An 18,037-nucleotide genomic window follows, 5' to 3' on the forward strand; every position below is an offset into this window, starting at 1 on the left:
TAAATGTCTTAAAGGTTTATAAGTAATTTGGAATATTACTTAACCACATTCTTGATATTAAGGACAGTGGAAATTTAATAACCAATCCCTTGTTTACTCTTTTTCAGCTATTCTGACCATCAGATTCCTGGAAATTTGGCTTTTTTGCTTAGCTTTCTTTTTGTTTAATCTCAATCTCTAATATAGTCTGTGACCCTTACCATTTAAAAAATTATGAATTCACAGAACCATTTGACTCTTTGGATAATGCAGGACACTAAAGGTCTTTGAATCTAGTCCCTCAGGCAATGTTTGAATCCACAATCAGTCCAAATGTTTCCCATCCCCTACGCCTGCCAAAATAGACAATCACCCAGAAAACCCATTTCGTTTTCAGTTTTCATTATTAAAAATGTCCATCCTACACTGAGCAGAAGTCTTTTTCCCTAAAACTGGGGCTTTACCAATCTCAGCACTGGCCCTGGAATAATGACCTTGGGCAAGGTACTCTCTTGTTGCTTTTAGTTTCCTTCTTTGTAAAATGGGGATAAGAAATGTATGTCATAGAGGCGTGGAGATTAAATAAGACTGTTTGTAAAGCACCTGGCACAGCATGGGAACCCCTCCTCCGCATGGCTGCCCTCAGAGATATGGTGGCAACTCTTGTTCACTCTCCTCCAGGTCAAGGAGAAAGGAAATTCCCATTTCCTTCAATAGTTCTTTGAACAGCATAGTATTGTTTCTCTGATTCTTCTAGTCATTCCTCTCTGAATAAGCTCAGTTCTTAAAGAGAAGGGTCAACTGCCAATCTAAAATACGTATGTATGTATTATCAACTGAGGGCAAGCTCCATACCTATAAAGTGTCAGTAAAAGATATTTCTCTGTTCTCTATTGTGGATGAATCTCCTCCCCTCCCCCTTCCTCCCTCCAGGGTCCCCATATTTGACCTTCTGGCCAGGGGGGCTATGGGGAAGGCAATAGGTATGGATACTTTCTGGTTCTAAGGTGAGAAGACAGAAGTGCCTCTCATTCATTAGGATGTAGCTGAGAAGTTTCCCTCTTCATTCTGGTAAGATGTCGGCTCTTCCTCATCAAGGGTCGCTGCCCTCTGTTCTCTCCATTCCTTTTTCCGGAACTCACAATTCTGGGTCGTAGCTCCATAAGACATCTTCTTTCTGGGACTCGCAAAACTCTCGTGGTTGAGTTCTGTCTCCTCGGCTAATTCATCCTGGTCGATGATTCCACATTTCTCCTCAGAGAGATTCTCTGGATCGGCCCACTCCTGTTTCTCCCCAGAAGCAAAGACCCCATAGAAGATCACACCACTGTAGTGCACCAGGGCAGCTATGAGGAACACATTCTGCCATTCTTCACGGGTCTAAACAAGGAAATAAAGTGCCAATGAATGTTTTAACCAAAACCAGAGGTTAACAGTATGTCCTGGAGGCCTCCCCTGGGACAAAAGCACCTGCCCACCCCAAAGGCAATGCTGCGTTTCGTTGGAGGACATGTGTCAGAAGGGGTGTCCAGGATCCAAGCCTAATTTAAATGAAAAATTTAACAAATGAAAGTTAAGACTACAATGAATACGAAAATTAGAACCTACAATGAATATGCATTTTTTAATTTAGAAAATACATTTTAAAATAAACAACATGCAAAAAATACATGCAGCACCATTGCATAGCTTTTTTAAATGCCCAAACGGGGTTTCCTCTCACATAGTAAGATCAATTAAACTTAATTTAGGAACCCACCATTTTAAATATCAGAGGAGTCCTTCTTGCCTGCTGTTGGATACATGACAATGTTTGAGCCATTAAAGTGTTCACCTTTGACTGCCAATAGCTTATTTATAATCATATTTTCTAGGTAAAAACAGTAAATCAAAAAATAATGAGAATTTGTGTTTAAAGTGGGGGGAAGATAGTATATCTGGGATTTAATAGTCATGTTGCCAACCCTATCCTTTCGTGAACTGAGAGGGAAAACATAGATCCTCTGCCTATAAAATCCCCAAATCCTACCTTTCTTTTCTGTCAAGAAGAAAAGTTATCTCACATTTTCTTCTCCAAAAAGCTGGAAACATTTCTGAAGTTATATTTATAATAGGCTACCCAACTAAAAAAAATAATTGGGTAAGAATCCCGGGGTATCAAAAAATTCTTATTTGCAGAAAGCAGCATACTGAAACCCTTTCAGTGACAAAGATAAAGAAATCATGTGGCCATAAACGAACTCTGGATGGATCGTGTGATCTTCCTTTACTACCCACCCTAGTCTAAATACACAAAGGTTCAGTAACTGAGTGCCACACCTTGCACATTCTTGGAACGGATCATTAATGTCTTGTTTATTTTCTTCTTAACAAGGAAGTATAACAGCACTAATACTTTTATGCTGGAACATGCTAAGCAATAGATAGAAATAGGGTATAAAGTTTAATCACTGAGAATTATAAAACAATCTTGGGTAACTCATTTATCCTGAGTTGATTGCCTCAGTTTCTTCTTTGTGTCTCTAAACAGTCTCTATGGCCTTCACACCTCTTCCCCAAACTTTTATTTCTCAATTGAGAAAAGTGGAACACAACAATAATTAGCCCCAGTGCCAGCAACAAGCAATGGTTTTGAAAACAGAAGAAGAAAGAAAAGAAAAAAAGTTTTACTGACTCAGTCAAGATCAAGGACACACAGTTACAGGCTGGAGCAGGGCCTTGAAGTCTCAAGTGTGTGTAGCGCTTCAGTCTTCCAATACTGTAACCCACAGCCACAGAGGATACCATTACCTTGTGCTTGGTCATTGCACCGACAATGAGGGGACAGACCATTCCAGAGAGGGTTCCCACTCCATTTGAAATGCCCATGAGAATGCTGGCATAGCGGGGCGCAATGTCCAGGTGGTTGACATTGAAACCTACAGTGAAGCCAAAACCTCAAAATCAGAATCAAGAATAGAATTCCAAATACACTTTGGAAAATACTTAGCTTGTCCCAACCCTCATCAATCTATGGTTTCCTCTAATATATGATTGATGTATATCAGTTCCTAGACCAAGAGATTGGGTTCAAGATTGTCAGGCTCTGTCTGCACAAAGCAGCACCGGTAGACAATGCTGCAATTGATTAGCAATGTCTGCCATGGGCTTTCCATGGGGACAGAATTATGGCATCTGTACCTTGTAGGTTCAGAACTCCAAAATATGGTGTTTGGGGCAATATTGAAAATGTATCACATTTATTCAGAGTAAATAATTACATAATCCCATACAGTGTGATTAGAACCAAACCACGCTTCATAATAACCCACTCCCAGCTCTCTACTCACTCTTAAAAGGCAGCCATGGGTCAGCCTGCTTCAGTGGCCACATGGCATCACGAAAAGAGGGCTTTTCTATCATAAATATTTGCACCAACATTAGCAGAACGCTCTGTAATTTATGAAATATAACTTTCATATACTTATTTCTCAATTAAGAAAACGTCTGCAAATTTGGCTTTGAATCTTATTTCCACTAGACAGACAACTAACTTTTTATTTTATTTTATTTTATTTTTTTGAGACAGAGTCTCACTGTGTTGCCCGGGCTAGAGTGCCGTGGCGTCATCCTAGCTCACAGCAACCTCAAACTCCTGGGCTCAAGCGATCCTCCTCAGCCTCCCGAGTAGCTGGGACTACAGGCATGCGCCACCATGCCCGGCTAATTTTTTCTATATATTTTTAGTTGTCCGATTAATTTCTTTCTATTTTTAGTAGAGACGGGGTCTCGCTCTTGCTCAGGCTGGTGTCAAACTCCTGAGCTCAAACAATCCACCCGCCTCAGCCTCCCAGAGAGCTAGGATTACAGGCGTGAGCCACCGCGCCCGGCCTAGACAACTAACTTTTTAGACTTTGTTTCCTCATCTCCAATATGGGGATAATATTACTATTACTACTTACCTGGGGAAATATGTATGTGAGAGCCCTTGGCAAGTAGCTAGGCTGCACTAACTACCACCACCCTGCTACTGCTGCGGCTGCCACCGCCATGCAGCTCCCTCTCTTTGAGATCTCCTATCAAAAGACGCTGCTGCTGGAAGTGGTAAAATAATAAGTCACCAACACCTCACTGTTAGTCCATTTATCAGGAGAGAAGAATGAGTGGAATGAAGGCAGACGGAGGTGTGAAGGCAGGGAAGGGCAAGGCCACGAATGAGGAAGACCTAAGGCACTGGAAGCCAATTTTGCCAGTATACTCCAGGGGTGCATTTTAGAGTCAGGAAGACCTCAGTTCTGGCCACTTAATGGAGATGCAAACCTGACTAAAGATATAAATTTCCTGAACCTCAGTTTCTTCATATATACTGGGATAACCACTCTTATAAAGTTGTTGTAGGAATTAAGTTAAATCATGTCTGTTAATTGCATGGTACATACAGGTGAAAGCCAACATGCATGCTCTTTACTGGAGGTCAGCCACCTGTCTTATTTATCACCACCTTCCCAGAACTAACAAAGTGCTTGGTACATAGTAGCTGCTCAATAAATAGTTGTTTAATTAATTGTCAGTTTGAACTACTGAAATTGTGGCAAGGGGGTTGTAGGTTCTGTTTATTCCTATCTTTGTTTTCCTTTGCTTCATTTTGCTTGGCTTTTTAATTCTCTATTCTGTGCAAAGAACCTGAAAACAGGATTAAAAATTTTTTTTGTCTCATCTGGCACATTGGGTTAGTTGGTTTGTTTTTCCTACCTCCATTCATGGAGGATTTTTGAGAAAACCTTTTTTTGGTAATAAACATACCTTCTCTTTCAGATCAAAGTGCCAATCAGAATATGAAACAGCTGCAAGATTAATTAATCTTACTGTTGATTTGAATGTGATAAATACTTTATTAGAAAAGAACCCAGAGATCTTAATAAACAATTAATATGATTGTTGAGTATTCTGTTCTGATACAAAGCCTGGGCATCTGTGTTCAGCTAAAGATAATGTGAGAAAAGCTATTTAGGTTTCTAGCTGCACAATCCTGGGATTTGGGGATGGGGGAATCACTGAGAAACTGAGATATTGATAGAATTTTGTAGCAGATGAAAAAAATAGCACACAAGCTGCTCTGTACATAGGACATTTCCCCAAACAGGCATCTCTCATCCCTTGCATCTTTGTAACCCCAACTATCTCAGCTCTCTTGTCTATAATCAGCTCCTGAATTGTGCCAAACGGTCTTCCCTAACATCCATATTTGTCCCTTAGAAAGGTGACAGACAGCAGATCCTGAGGAATTATCAACCCACAGCCACATTCCCTCCCATGGTGTCATCGTTGGATCAGAAAGACCTTTATTCCAACCCCAGCCTCTTAGCTTCATTAGGCAAGTTAAGTCACACCTCAGTTTCCTCACCAATAAAATGGATGTAGCCATCCCCTTCTCATCAGGTTGCGATGGGGATTAAATGAGATCATGTTTATAAAGTGGCAAGCATGGAGTAAGGCCTTTAAAAAAAAGCGGCTGCTATGATTTGGGGTATTAAGTTTCTCTTTCTGACTGTGAAAACTGGCAAGTGGAAGAAAGGAAGCAACGTGAACCTGAACATTTCAATCTCCCTGGGGACAGGATATGGATCCCTTTTGCATCTCAAAGTTATCGAGGAAAGGTGTTCCTCTATATCCTACTGGAAGCGAGTCAGGATTGCTCTATCCTTGCCACTCAGAGTGGGGCCCCCCAACAGCAGCAGTGCTGGGGAGCTTGCTAGAAGCGCAGACCCTCAGGCCCCACTCTGAACCTGCATCCTCCAGGACCCTAGGGTGACTTCTATGCACGGTAAAGTTTGAGAAGCACTGGGCTGCAGTACATAATAACAGAACAATAATGGTGAATACGTATTAATTTTGTTATGCATTTGGCACTGTGCTAAGGGCTTCACATAAATAAAGCTAGGGGCTTTATTTCCATTAGAATGCAAACTTTATGAAGGTAGAATCTTTTATTTTTTTCACTGTAACATCTCCAGTGCCAAGAAGAGTGCCTAACTCATGGGAAGGGCGAGAGAATGCCTGAATTATCTCTGGTCAGCCTCCCAACAACCCTGTGCGGTCGCTGCTATGACTCTCCAACCTCTGAGTGAGAAAACTGAGGCTTGAGAATCTTAATAATTTAGCAAATGTTTTCTTTTATAAATAATAAGTAGTAAAGAAGGCCTCAAACCCAGGGTTTATGCACCTCTAAACCTAAGTTCTTAGCTGCAAGCTACTTTTAACCTAGACACTTTTTTCTAATTTAACTACTCGTCAGTTCTATTTATTTTGATAGATACAACAACCCCCTATCTCTTCGGGTAGTTTAGACCAGAGGTGCCATATTTTTTCTGTCCTGGGACATTACCACTCTATTTGATATTTAAGGCAGCCTGGAGCAATGGAAAGGGCACAGGCTTAGAGCCAGGCAAAACTGTTCTGTTCTTTTATTTTTTTGCCACCAACTGTGTGACATTAGGAAAATACCCAATTTTTTTGAGCTTTAGGTAAATATCAGCAAAATAATGATAGTTGTACTTGCTTCACAATGTTATGAGATAGATGTAATATATGAAAACATTTCTGTAAGAAACAATTTTTACTATTACAATGTTTAAAAGAGAGACACACAACTGAAGTTTACTCTTTCACCTGGTTTCTCAGAGGGAGCTTCTCAAGTCTTTATGACATGCTATGACGGTACTCTGGCCTCTCCCACACAGAAGGCTAGTTTACTGCTCCTGTATATCACTGACCTCCCCTGGGGTAGCTGTGAGAGTGACGGGGCTTCACACACAGAGGGCTTTGAATAGTCCCCGGCACAGAATCTGCGCTTGGTCAGCGTCCACTCACATCATCATCCTTGTAACTTACCTGCTCTACCCTGTTCTGAAAGTCACTTCCCCTCTCTGGACCTGCATTTCTTGTTTGGAAAATGAAGGCAACGGAGTAGGAAAATATCTGAAGAAGCTTTTCACTCTAAAAAACAAAACCTTCTGATTCTATGACTATATGTCAAGTGACATCGTCATTTGAGCTGACATTAGCAGTTCTCTAGCAGCGGGTGAGGACTGAAAGTCACAGGAGCCTCTCTTAGGGCGGGTGACCTGGGCTGAAGTAGGAAAGTCCACTTCACCCAGGACGCGTGCTTGGGCCTCACAGGGGTCACTGACTTTTCCCATGATGAAGTAAGTGAGGACAATCCCAGCTCTACGGGGCTCCTAAACCCAGTCCTCAGTGATCTTACAGAAATTCTCTAGGCAGTGGTCCTGCTCCTTGGGAATGGCCTGGCTACTGAAAGAAGGTTCTATTAATACAATATCCTTGGACTTCCTTCCTCCCAAGACTTGCTGAATCCATAGACAAGATCTGGAAACCCAAAGGACATTTTACCTGAAATAGCAAAGCCACTAAATCCTACAGCAAGCACCAAAAAGGAGATAGCCACCCCTTTGGTATGGGAAAAGCCAACCACCAGGAGTAAAGTTGCCTCCATGCCAAAACCTGCAAATGGAAACAGTAGAGGGAAAAATGTCATTTTCATGCAGCAGCCCAAGTTCATTAATTTGTCAAATAAGAATCTATATTTCCACAGACCTAAATTTTTAGTACATATATTCTGATACAGTGATAACAATATTACCTAAGTGTTTCCTGACCACATGACTATGCTAATATTACCTGGGTGTTCGTGAACTTCCTAACATTACTTTTGTGCACCTTGAACACCACATGGTCCCGATAGGTTCCAATGACGCTCATGGGATGAGGGATGTTAATTATTCTTTGCTTCAGGGGTAGTTACCTCTGCCATGGCCAAATACTGAAACTTGCCAATATACTGGCAAGGATTCCCCTTTGACTACATAAGTTATGGTCTTTCGCATAAAAACAAAATGCCAACACTCTAATATCTATTGCCAAAAGCAACCAGAGGGCTGTAGTGAATATCTGAAGCAAAAAGCAGCACCTCACCACTTGTAAAGCAGAAGTCAAAATTCTTCCATTTCAGAAGTTCACCAAGTTTTCAGGCCTCTTTAAAAAAAAATGAAATTTTTGCACAGAAAATACAGCAGAACAAAAGTACTATCTGTTCCTTTCATTCAGAATAAGTGAGTCCAGCACAATTAAAAAAAAAAATGAGGAAATTATGAAGAAGTTCCTTCTCACCAAAAAGAAAAAAAAAACGAGTTCAGCCAATGGCAGACGGAAAGATGATATAAATACTGTTTCCAAGTATATGGCATGTCCTGGAGGAGGGAGGCAATTACTGGTGCTTCATCTGGAGACTGTGTGCTGATTCCAGACATTTCCACGCGGCTGTCCTACAGTTCCCTCAAAGGCAACATGCCCAAATCAAGTCTCTGTTCCCCTATTTTTTTACCCCAAAAACAAGGCAAACCACCACCACCACCACCATGAACTTTCTTCTCCTTCTTTAAATTAATCTTCTATCCACGTGTGTTTAGAACCCAGACTTTGCTAGCAAAGTCAGACAGGCATGGGTGCAGATTCTACCTCAAAATCACTAATTGTGTGATCTTGAACAAGTTTCTTTATCTCTTCGATTTCTTGTCCCCCAAAATAGAGATAATACTACAGCATTGTGGGACACTGGAAGATGAAATGGCATTGTGTACATAAGATATTGAGTGGGGCACATGGGCACAGCTCAACACATGGTGGCCAGAAGTCCGATGCAGAAACTTAGAATCATCTTGGACTTCTCCTTCTTCCCCAGCTTTCACATAAAAATCAGAAATATCTGTCCAGTACAACTTCCATTTCCCCTTCCTCTGCCACTGCCTTAGTCCTGGCCCCGTGACCTCTCACCAGGACACTGCAATAGCCTCTTTGGTGGTCTTCCCATCTCATCTTCCTCTGGTCCAGTCTCCACACTGTGTGACCTGAGTAGTCACTGCTGTGTGAAAAGCTTTTGTCAAGGGCTCCACATCATTAGTACAGCGTCACAAGTCCCTCCTGCTGTTCCCGTTTCATCTCCTGCCAGCACGCGTCTTCCTGCTCACCACCCCTCCCATATACAGCCCTCTGTGCTGTGGACATACAGCTCTGAGAGCTGTTTCTTAATCACGCAACACTTTCTCATTCCTGTACGTATTTTCACATGCTGTTTTAAATGACATCTAAAGAGGACCAAATGAAATGAGGGAAGCAGTAGTCCTTTTAAAACTGTGGCCTTTCTACCATGGCTACTCGTTCTTAATTTTGTTTCAACATTTTAAATTATATATAGGGAAAAATCACTAGTGTTTTATATACCAATTCTATGTGTTTTCAGAGTGGCCTGTCTTAAATAACAAGGCATCGGCTGAAACTTATTTTAACACTCTCAACAAAGGTTGTACAGAAAGTTAATTGCCCCCAAAGAATTAGAGTGAAGACATTATGCAAAGAATAAAACTTACAAATGACACATTAGTTCATCTGTAAGAAAAAAGAAATGATCGTGGCCAAATTGCCAAAAGAAGAAAAAGCATTTATGAGTCTACATGGTTTCTACCAACAGGTAAAGTCCTAGAGACAGGACTGTATGTCAGGAGCTTAAGGATAAAATTTAAACTTTAGGAGTAATCAAGAGACCCTTGAAAGTGAACGTATTTAGAGTGCCAAAAGAAACAAAACTAGGATCTAAAAGACTAAGAAAATTTTCATTTTGTATTAAAATAGTCTAAAGTTCACACAGGCAACTGATTGAACCAGACTAGAATTTTTTTACCTCAGTCACACTTTGCACTTACCATAGAGGGAAGTGCAAGAATTTGGCATCCGTCTTTGAGCATCTGGGAAATGTGCCCTGACTATCAATGAACTAGAATGAAACATCACATCTTAAGGTGAACTATTTGCTTTAAATGATTGCAATGGCACAGATCCCTTATCTATGGAGAAGAAAAGAAGAACGGGACTGGGTCCGACAGATGTGCGATCCTTCTCAGGTGAAAAATGTCCTCCATATTTCTTTTTAGGACACATGAAGCCAACTAAAATTTTCTAGAAGAAGATGCAAGTGCCTTGCTATTTCTAGGTCAATCTGCATTCTTCAGCAATGGCACAAAATTCATTTTCACATAGTTACCTCTGGTCTAGCACCTCTGTATTTAAGCAGACAACATGGGTTGTTGTGGTGTTTTTTCCTTTTAATTTTCTATGTAGGACTCACTGGTCCTACTATGCCAAAATATTAAACACCATTAAGAGACATGTGAAGAGGTATTTTTAAAAGATAGGAGAGGGGCTGGGGAGATTCCACAGATGCATTCTTGTTTCTGCAGAAAAAAAGATTTGCTCTCAACAGCTTTGTTAGCAATCAAACATCTTTGATGGTTCTCATCACCACCGCCCAACACCATCACTACCAGTCAGGGACAAACAGTGCAGAGGTGTTGGAGCAGATTACATATGAACAAGGCATGCCCACAAAATGTGTTCAAGAATCTTCGAGGCATCTGGGTTAGAAGAGGTTGTGCAAATAGTGTTTCAATCCAGAAATTTCTTTCAAGTTGCTGGTTTAAAAGTGTATTTTTTTGTCAAGGGAAATACAATTGAATAGCAGATATTTGTTGAATACCTTCTTTGGAAAACCTCTGGTTTTTTTCAGTGTCTTGAACACAGGAAAAGAAAAAGGCATTCACATTCATTGAGGCCCTCCTATAGGCTGGACACCATGGTTGGTGCATTTATACATTGTTTCATTTAACTCTCATAACTAACATCTGAAGTGAATATTATTATTTGGATTTTAAAGAAGAGGAAAGTTGGCTCAGAGAATTTAGAAATCTACCCATCTCTCTCCACTCCACTGCCACAAGTTTAGCTCAAGCCACTATCTTCCCTTGACAGGACAACTGAAATAGCCTCCTACCTGGCCTCCCTTCTTTTACTCTTGTGCCCTGAATTTCATTCTCCAGATTTGGAAACACAGATCATGGGGTTTTTTCCCCCTACTTTAAACCATTTGCTTCCCAATGCACTTCAAATAAAACTCATGCTCTGCATATGTCAGCCGGGCCTGCCATGATCTGACCCTGGCCAAGCATTCTGATCCTATCTCCTAACACTTTCCACTTCACTAAACTATGTGGCTCACCTTCCTTCTGTTCTCAAATATGCAACATCCCTGCCTGCCTCAGGGCCATTGCACATGCTATTCCTTCTGCCTAAAACATTTTCCTCAGAGAGCTGTGATAAGGTAACACATGATAAGTTGACAATCAAGTCATGGGGACAAATTCAGAGAGATCACTGGAGAATGACATGGCTATACAAAAACACAACAGGAGTCGACTTGAGCAGAATGAGAAAGGATGCATGGAGAGAACTGGGGTGAGAGGTGAGGGTGAGTGGAACTCACAGTAAAGAGAAAGAGAGTGAACAAAGTTGGAGACAAAAAGCTATGTTCAGGGCCTGGGGTGGAGAGATATTCACCTGGAGCAGAATTGGATAATTAGAGGAGTGAGGCTTTGGCTACTGTATCAGTTTTCAATTGCTGCTGTAACAAATTACCACCAACTTAGTGGCTCAAAACAACACCAATTTATTATGGTACAAGTCTAGAAGCCAGAAGTCCGAAATGGATCCTACAGGGCAAAATCGAGGTGTCAGTCTGCAGAACTGCATTCCCTCTGGAGGCCGCAGGGGAGAATCCATTCTTGACTTTTCCAGCTTCTAGAGTCTGCTTGCATTTCTTGGCTTGCGGCTGCAGCACTCTGACTCCCGCTTCCACCATCATGTCTCCTTCCCTAACTCCGACCCTGCTTTATCCTCTTAAAAGGACCCTTGTGATTCCATTGGGCCCACCCAGATAATGCAGGATAATCTCCCCACCTCAAGAACCTCAGTTTAATCACATCTGCAAAGTCCCTTTTGACATGTGAGAAAACGTATTTCCAGGTTATGAGGATCAGGACGTGGACATTATTCTGCCTACAACAGCTACTTTGGAGAGGACCTGAATGCAACGTCCCAGAGCTTCACCTCCTGCCACCAGAGAGCAGGCCCACATCTGCCAACCTCCAGACTCCTACACAGAAGCTCAAGCTAAGGGCAGGCCCCAACATCCCTGCCTGGGACCGGCAGTCAAGCTGCTGGGAGAACAGGAGCCGACAGACTATTCCCGGTCTCACTGATCAGACTTTACTTCCAAAATGCTGTGGGATCACATCATGCCTGCTCCTGTGTCCCTCCATGTATTCTTCACTTCTGAAGAGTGACCTAACCCAGCTCATCTGGATTCAGAGCATGCTCACTTCCCTCCTTTTCAAGTTAATGTCACAGCCGTGACCTCTTGCCCCATAGGTGGCACTATCCTCTACTTCCTACCTGCTCAAGCTGACGCCAGAGGTAGCAGCAAAGAGTGACTGAGGGCATTGGCAGTGGACTTGGACAGACCTGATACCTTGCAGGGACCTGCCGCTTGAGCAAGTCACTTTATTTTACCTCCGTTTCCTCACTGCGTATTGCATATATTAATAGTAATACTACCAGCTCCACATGGTGGGTATGAGGATTAAATAAGATAATGTATGTAAAAGACTTAACTTAGTGTCTGGCACAGGAAGCATTCAATAAATGCTAATTTAAAAAGCTAAAAAGCAAAAAAGATAATAACATGGAGGAGTTAAAAAAGGTGAGCTGTCATGAACATCGCAGGGGGTCCCAACTACTTTTACCTACCTCTTCGGGGAATCACTTAACTTCCACTTTGTCTTTACAAAACTAAAACATAAAGCAGGAACTAAATAAACCAAGAAAGAGAATGGTGTGTGTGTGTGTGTGTGTGTGCACCCCATGTACAAGCAGGCTTCGAAGGAAAGAAGACTATTCAGAGAAAATGTTTTTCTTCTATTTCTTACCTATAGATACGTAGAAAGGGAAGAAGGAGAAAAGGGAATAATCCACATAAGCAAATAATAAATGTGGAAGGACGTATGGAAAGGATAAACAGTAAGCAGATATGTAACTGGAAATCATGTTGTTTGGGCTTCAGAGTAGGGGAAAAAACCATTTCCGCAGTTGTAGGTGTGTCCTGATTTATCACCCATCAACCAAATTGTCACATCTCAGGTTGCCCAAGTCCAGGCTGGGCGACCACTGTGGGATGGACTTCAGGGTCTTTACGATCGATCCCAATGATCAGACATCACCTCTAAAATATGCTCTGCACTTCCGTTTACTCTAATTCTACAAAAGCCACTTAAGCCACCTGTGAAATCCACAGTACCTCCACAGTTCATGATTTTTCTGACAGCAGTTGTGGTCAAAATTTTTCTGCTTCTTAAATAATCAGCCAGTTGTCCTCCAATAGGCACAATGATCGTCATGACCATGTGTGGGACGGCAGACAAGAGACCCACCTGGAAGGGAAAGAAACAATGAGCTATTTGTCCCTATTTCTGAGAGAGGGGCCTCCCTAATTCCCACCCTCACTCTACAGCCCCCCTACCACCACCCAATTTAATTATGTGGGATCCAGGGAGGCCTGAATATTGTAATAAATAAATGATGAATGAGCAAATGATTTGAAGTGATTTATCTGTCTTTAAGCAATGAATAAGTGAAGGATTTTAGTCTTGTCTCATCCACCAGATTGGAAACTCCTTGAGCAGAGATGACATTGATACAGCCCAGAGACCCCAGTGGCTAGCACAGAGTGTGGCACATGGTCGGTAAAACATCTGACACCCAGTGAGTGCCCACGGATGGCAGCCACCATTACGTGACTATGCCAGCTCTTCCCTGGTCACTTATGACAGCACCTGTGGCTGTGCAGATATCTGCGTCTGCTCAGCTGCTCCTCTTTCCCTTGAAGGAAGGACGTTTAATTATTTTATGATGATGATTTATGTTTCACCATCAAACCCTGCTTCCCCAAAACACAGACACCCTAAGGACAATCGCTGGGGGCATTATCAGAGTTTCTTTCTAAACCATACAAGCAATGGTTACTGTTCTCACCACCTTTTTGGAGAGAGGGGTGGTCTGCAAAATTAGCTGGAAGGCTCTTACTGCTACTCACTAAGTAGTTTATAGGAAAAGAAGAAAACCCACACCCTCAAATCTTTTTATCCTTGCCTAATATGCAGTCCTTGAGTTAGCTTCAAAAACACTTTGAGGTTGGGTAAAACATAAATCTTTAAAAGCAGCTTAATACAGTTCTGATCCTTACTAAGAAGAAATTAAATAGCTATGTATGTATACTATGCACAGAGTGTATAACTTGTCTGACCTCCAGGCTAGTAGGTGTCCTAGAACTGTTATGAATTACGATCAGCAATTTAATTATTTTATTACACAAAGATATTCTTGGTAGAATCAAGAGATTTAAAGTTCAAGACTATTTGAAGCATCTGTGTGTTTACCTTACTTATTGCAAATCCAAAGACCTCTTCAAAATAAGCAGGCTGACTTATTAAGAGCAAATAAAAGGTCCAGCTTCTGCAAAAATTTGCCACAATGATTGCATAAACCGGCAATGATGTGAAAAATCTTTTCCATGGAGTATTGAATTTCTAAGGAGTAAAAATACCATGAGATTTTTAGTGAAGATATTGACATCTTTTTCTTGTAAGAGGGCAACACAGTCACTAAGAGAAATACTTATAAAAAAGAGGCAAGTCTTCATCCATCCATTTATACTTACACTTAGACTAACCAAGTTGGCGCCTTCTCCTATGGTTGTCTCTATATAAGTCCTCTCCTCACTGGATATTGTTGGATGAGCTGCTGGGCACTCATAGGCCTGCAACAGCCAAAACATGTACCAAATAATCCCAAACATACCTGAAGTTAAAAAAAAAAAAAAAGGCTTGATGATACGGTCTCATTTTCTTCCATCTTGAAATTTTTCAATTTTTACAGTATTCCCAAATGACGATATTTCAGCTAGGAAAAAGTATTTTGTTGACTTTCCTGGTATTTATTAATTGGTATTTACAGAAAGATAATGTTCTGCTTCTTATAAAAAAAAGGCAACTTTAATATAAATATTAAATGAATCACAAGTAGACAAATATTCCATTACATGATAAATTTGTCCTGGAAATCTCCATTTTCACATAATAAACTTTTAGCCAAACACTTACACGGTAAAATACCATCTCTATGAGTCACCATGTGAACTCATGAAGTTGAATCACTCACCATAAATATAAAAGACAGAAGACCATCCAATGTACTGCACCAACACCCCAGCCAGGGGCATGGCAACCACAGCCCCCGCATAGGAACCTGGAACAGGAAAAGATTGAGGGAAATTTACTGGTCACCATGCAAGCTTTTCAACCCATTTTGAGTTCATCAGAGATGCATAAAACTGAGCAAGACTCATAGTGCCTCCGTGCAGAGACAGACAAACTCCCAGTGTGCCTTGAAACAGGGCATCTAGGAGAGGATGGTCAACAGGATGCCCTTTAACTTCATCCAGGGACCATGGAAGGAGTAGACAAAGATTGCTCAGGCAGCACAATTTGGAACTGCGTGAGAGAACGGAATCAGAAGATGAGAAAAATCTAAGAGAAATTTTGAAAATTCAATCAGGCACAATATTAGGTGCTGAAGATAGCAAGCAAAGGAACATGTGGCATCCGCCTTTCAAAGCTCACCATTCAGAGGATTCTCACCCAGGTCTTTAAATGAGGGACATGAAACTATTAAAAGGATCATGCTTTTTATTGTCTTGATATAAAAAAATTGGGAAACATTTTTTTTTCTGTCGAGGATGGCAGAAGGACTGCTGTCTCCATTCACCTCCAGAATGGGTACATTTTTAAGTTTATTTCTTATTTTGTAAATACTTACCTGTGTGTGGATGTTTATCTTGTCTAGACAAGATAATGAGGGCTGGAGGCAGTGACCTGACCTCCACCAAACCCTGCAGCTGCAGGATACCTGGTAGGGAAACACGAGCCCTGCGAACTCCCAATAAATATTAACTGAATTGAAAAATAACTATCTGAAATTCCCCACCCTCTCCGCACCCTGGAATAAATGAAAAAATTCTTGCTTCAGAAAAAGTGACAGATGAAAGCGAATTCTGTATCCCAGAATCCACTGCTAAGGAAGATCTTTAAGAAAGGGGAGTTTGGGAATCTTCCAGAGAAATAGATTAAGTCACATCTTTCCAACCTGGGCCTGACCCTCTGGGAAAGGTCCGACCTGGGCTCTGGAATCTGAACATCAGGACACCTGAGGAAGTTGAGGGACTCATTTTCCTCAGAGATAAGACGAGAATGAAATATCTATCTCATGGTGTTGTTTTGAGGGTGAAATAAACCATGTAGGTGAAGATGCTTTGTAAGCTATAAAGGGTTACACGAATGCCATTATTAGGTACAGAATGACAGAGCACTTCGAAAAAATAACAAAACTTAGAATTCCTCAAACCAATAAGGCAAGCACTCAGGGCACATGTTTAGAACAGACTGTGGGTCTGACTGCTGTGGGAGCCAAGAAGGTGGTCTTCCCCAAGCCAAGTACCCTGAGACTGGGAGGCAGAGGGGGAGTGGGGCATCTGTTTTAGGTGATGCAAAGGAATGCCTGAGACAGGGAGGGTTAGAGAAAACCACCACCTACTAATGCATTAGTGCTTTCTGGGTGCCAAGAACTGTGCTAAGTATTCTGTACCCATGACTTTATTTAACCCTCCTTCAACCTGGGGAGGTAGGTAACAATATTATCCCCATTTTACAAGGAGAAAGCAAGACTGGGGGAGGGAAGTAGATGCCTGAGGTCAAACAGGTGTTAAGTGATAGAGTTCATGGTCAGGAGCCTGGGTCTGTAGGACTCCAAAGCCCTTACTTGCATTTAATAATTCAGTTCTATCTCCTTCACTCAAAAATGCCCAATAATTCCCCATAGCAAGAAGCATTCATTCTTTCACTGGGGAAACTTTACAGCGTGACCTAATCGGCCCTTCCTCCCTACCAGGAAAAATCTTCCTGGTCCTTTCAGACATGGCTCCAATATCAGCTCCTCTCACCCCCAGCCCCTTGAGCAGATCCCAACAGGGCACTCAGCAGTGCTGCCCCCATCTGCTCCCAGGCTGCACCTCAGTCCTGTAGGCCCCCAAATAATCACTGAATGGTGTGGGGAGAGGGGACAGCAGAAATGGGGGAGGAAAGGGTCCCCAGTTCTGTCCTCACTAGCTGTGAGAATTTAAATCTTCCTTTCCTCCCTGAGCCTCAGTTTTCTTAACTATAAAACAATGGAGTGCCCCTACCCTTCAAATGCCAGTAGCTTTTGAGATTAAGAATTGATTAGCCCCAAGCTTGGGTGTTCTTCTAACGACATTTGCCCTTGGCTGTTCTTTGAAACCAAGGCCACACCTTAGCTGGAAAATGTAATAAGGCCTGTGTCCTTGATCAGGTAACTTTCCCTGAGAGTCAAACCATTTCTTAAATCAGCCCTTTTAGGGCTATAAAGACACACTAAGAATGGGGAGTGGCAGCTCATCATTCTCATTTTGCTGGCAAATCAAAATGAAAGGCCTTAGACAAATAAACTATCGAAAGTAAGCAAGGCCAAGGATCTAGCAATCCACAAGGTCAACTGGGGTAGAGTCTTATCCTCTGCTAGAGTTGGTGTTAGTGCAGTGGAGGGGGTGGAGATACTCTTGAACTGCAAATGAGAGGCCAGAGATGGTTTCTGAGGATAGGAGAGGCTAAAGGAGTAAAGACACCTAAGCAGTGCATGCAATGCCAAACTAGGCACATTAGTGAACATTTCATGCCAGACTCCCAGGATTACCTTGTTATTATTATTATTATTTAAAGGAGGTAAAGGGAGAGCAGGAAGAGATAAATAAAAACATTCACAGAAATAAAGAAGAAGCTTTATTTCTTCCCTTAGCAAAGAAGTACAAGTTAGCTTGTCTTAGGAAAGGCATGCTAGCTTGAAAAATCAGACAGACCTAAGTTCCAATCCTTACTGCTCAGGCCACATTGTGACTTTTGTGGCCTAAGGCAGCAGTCCCCAACCTTTTTGGCACCAGGGACTGGTTTCATGGAAGACAATTTTTCCACAGACAGGGAGGAGGGGTACGGGG

The 18,037-nt window shown here is 41.8% G+C and overlaps 1 protein-coding gene across 1 annotated transcript in view; it reads right to left on the bottom strand.

The window, feature by feature from the left end:
- Nucleotides 1-1,014: 1,014 nt before the first annotated feature.
- Nucleotides 1,015-18,037, bottom strand: part of SLC17A8 (solute carrier family 17 (vesicular glutamate transporter), member 8) — a 21,973-nt gene continuing 4,950 nt past the window's right edge. The window contains exons 3-9 of the mRNA XM_012664009.1: nucleotides 15,136-15,222; nucleotides 14,636-14,775; nucleotides 14,355-14,504; nucleotides 13,217-13,349; nucleotides 7,369-7,479; nucleotides 2,770-2,897; nucleotides 1,015-1,359 (exon numbers count right to left, since the gene is read on the bottom strand). Coding sequence (XP_012519463.1) covers nucleotides 1,015-1,359; nucleotides 2,770-2,897; nucleotides 7,369-7,479; nucleotides 13,217-13,349; nucleotides 14,355-14,504; nucleotides 14,636-14,775; nucleotides 15,136-15,222 — 1,094 coding nt within the window. The remainder of the gene's footprint in view (nucleotides 1,360-2,769; nucleotides 2,898-7,368; nucleotides 7,480-13,216; nucleotides 13,350-14,354; nucleotides 14,505-14,635; nucleotides 14,776-15,135; nucleotides 15,223-18,037) is intronic.

Source organism: Propithecus coquereli, unplaced genomic scaffold, assembly GCF_000956105.1.
Source record: "Propithecus coquereli isolate 6110/MARCELLA unplaced genomic scaffold, Pcoq_1.0 Scaffold85, whole genome shotgun sequence".
NCBI lineage: Eukaryota > Metazoa > Chordata > Mammalia > Primates > Indriidae > Propithecus > Propithecus coquereli.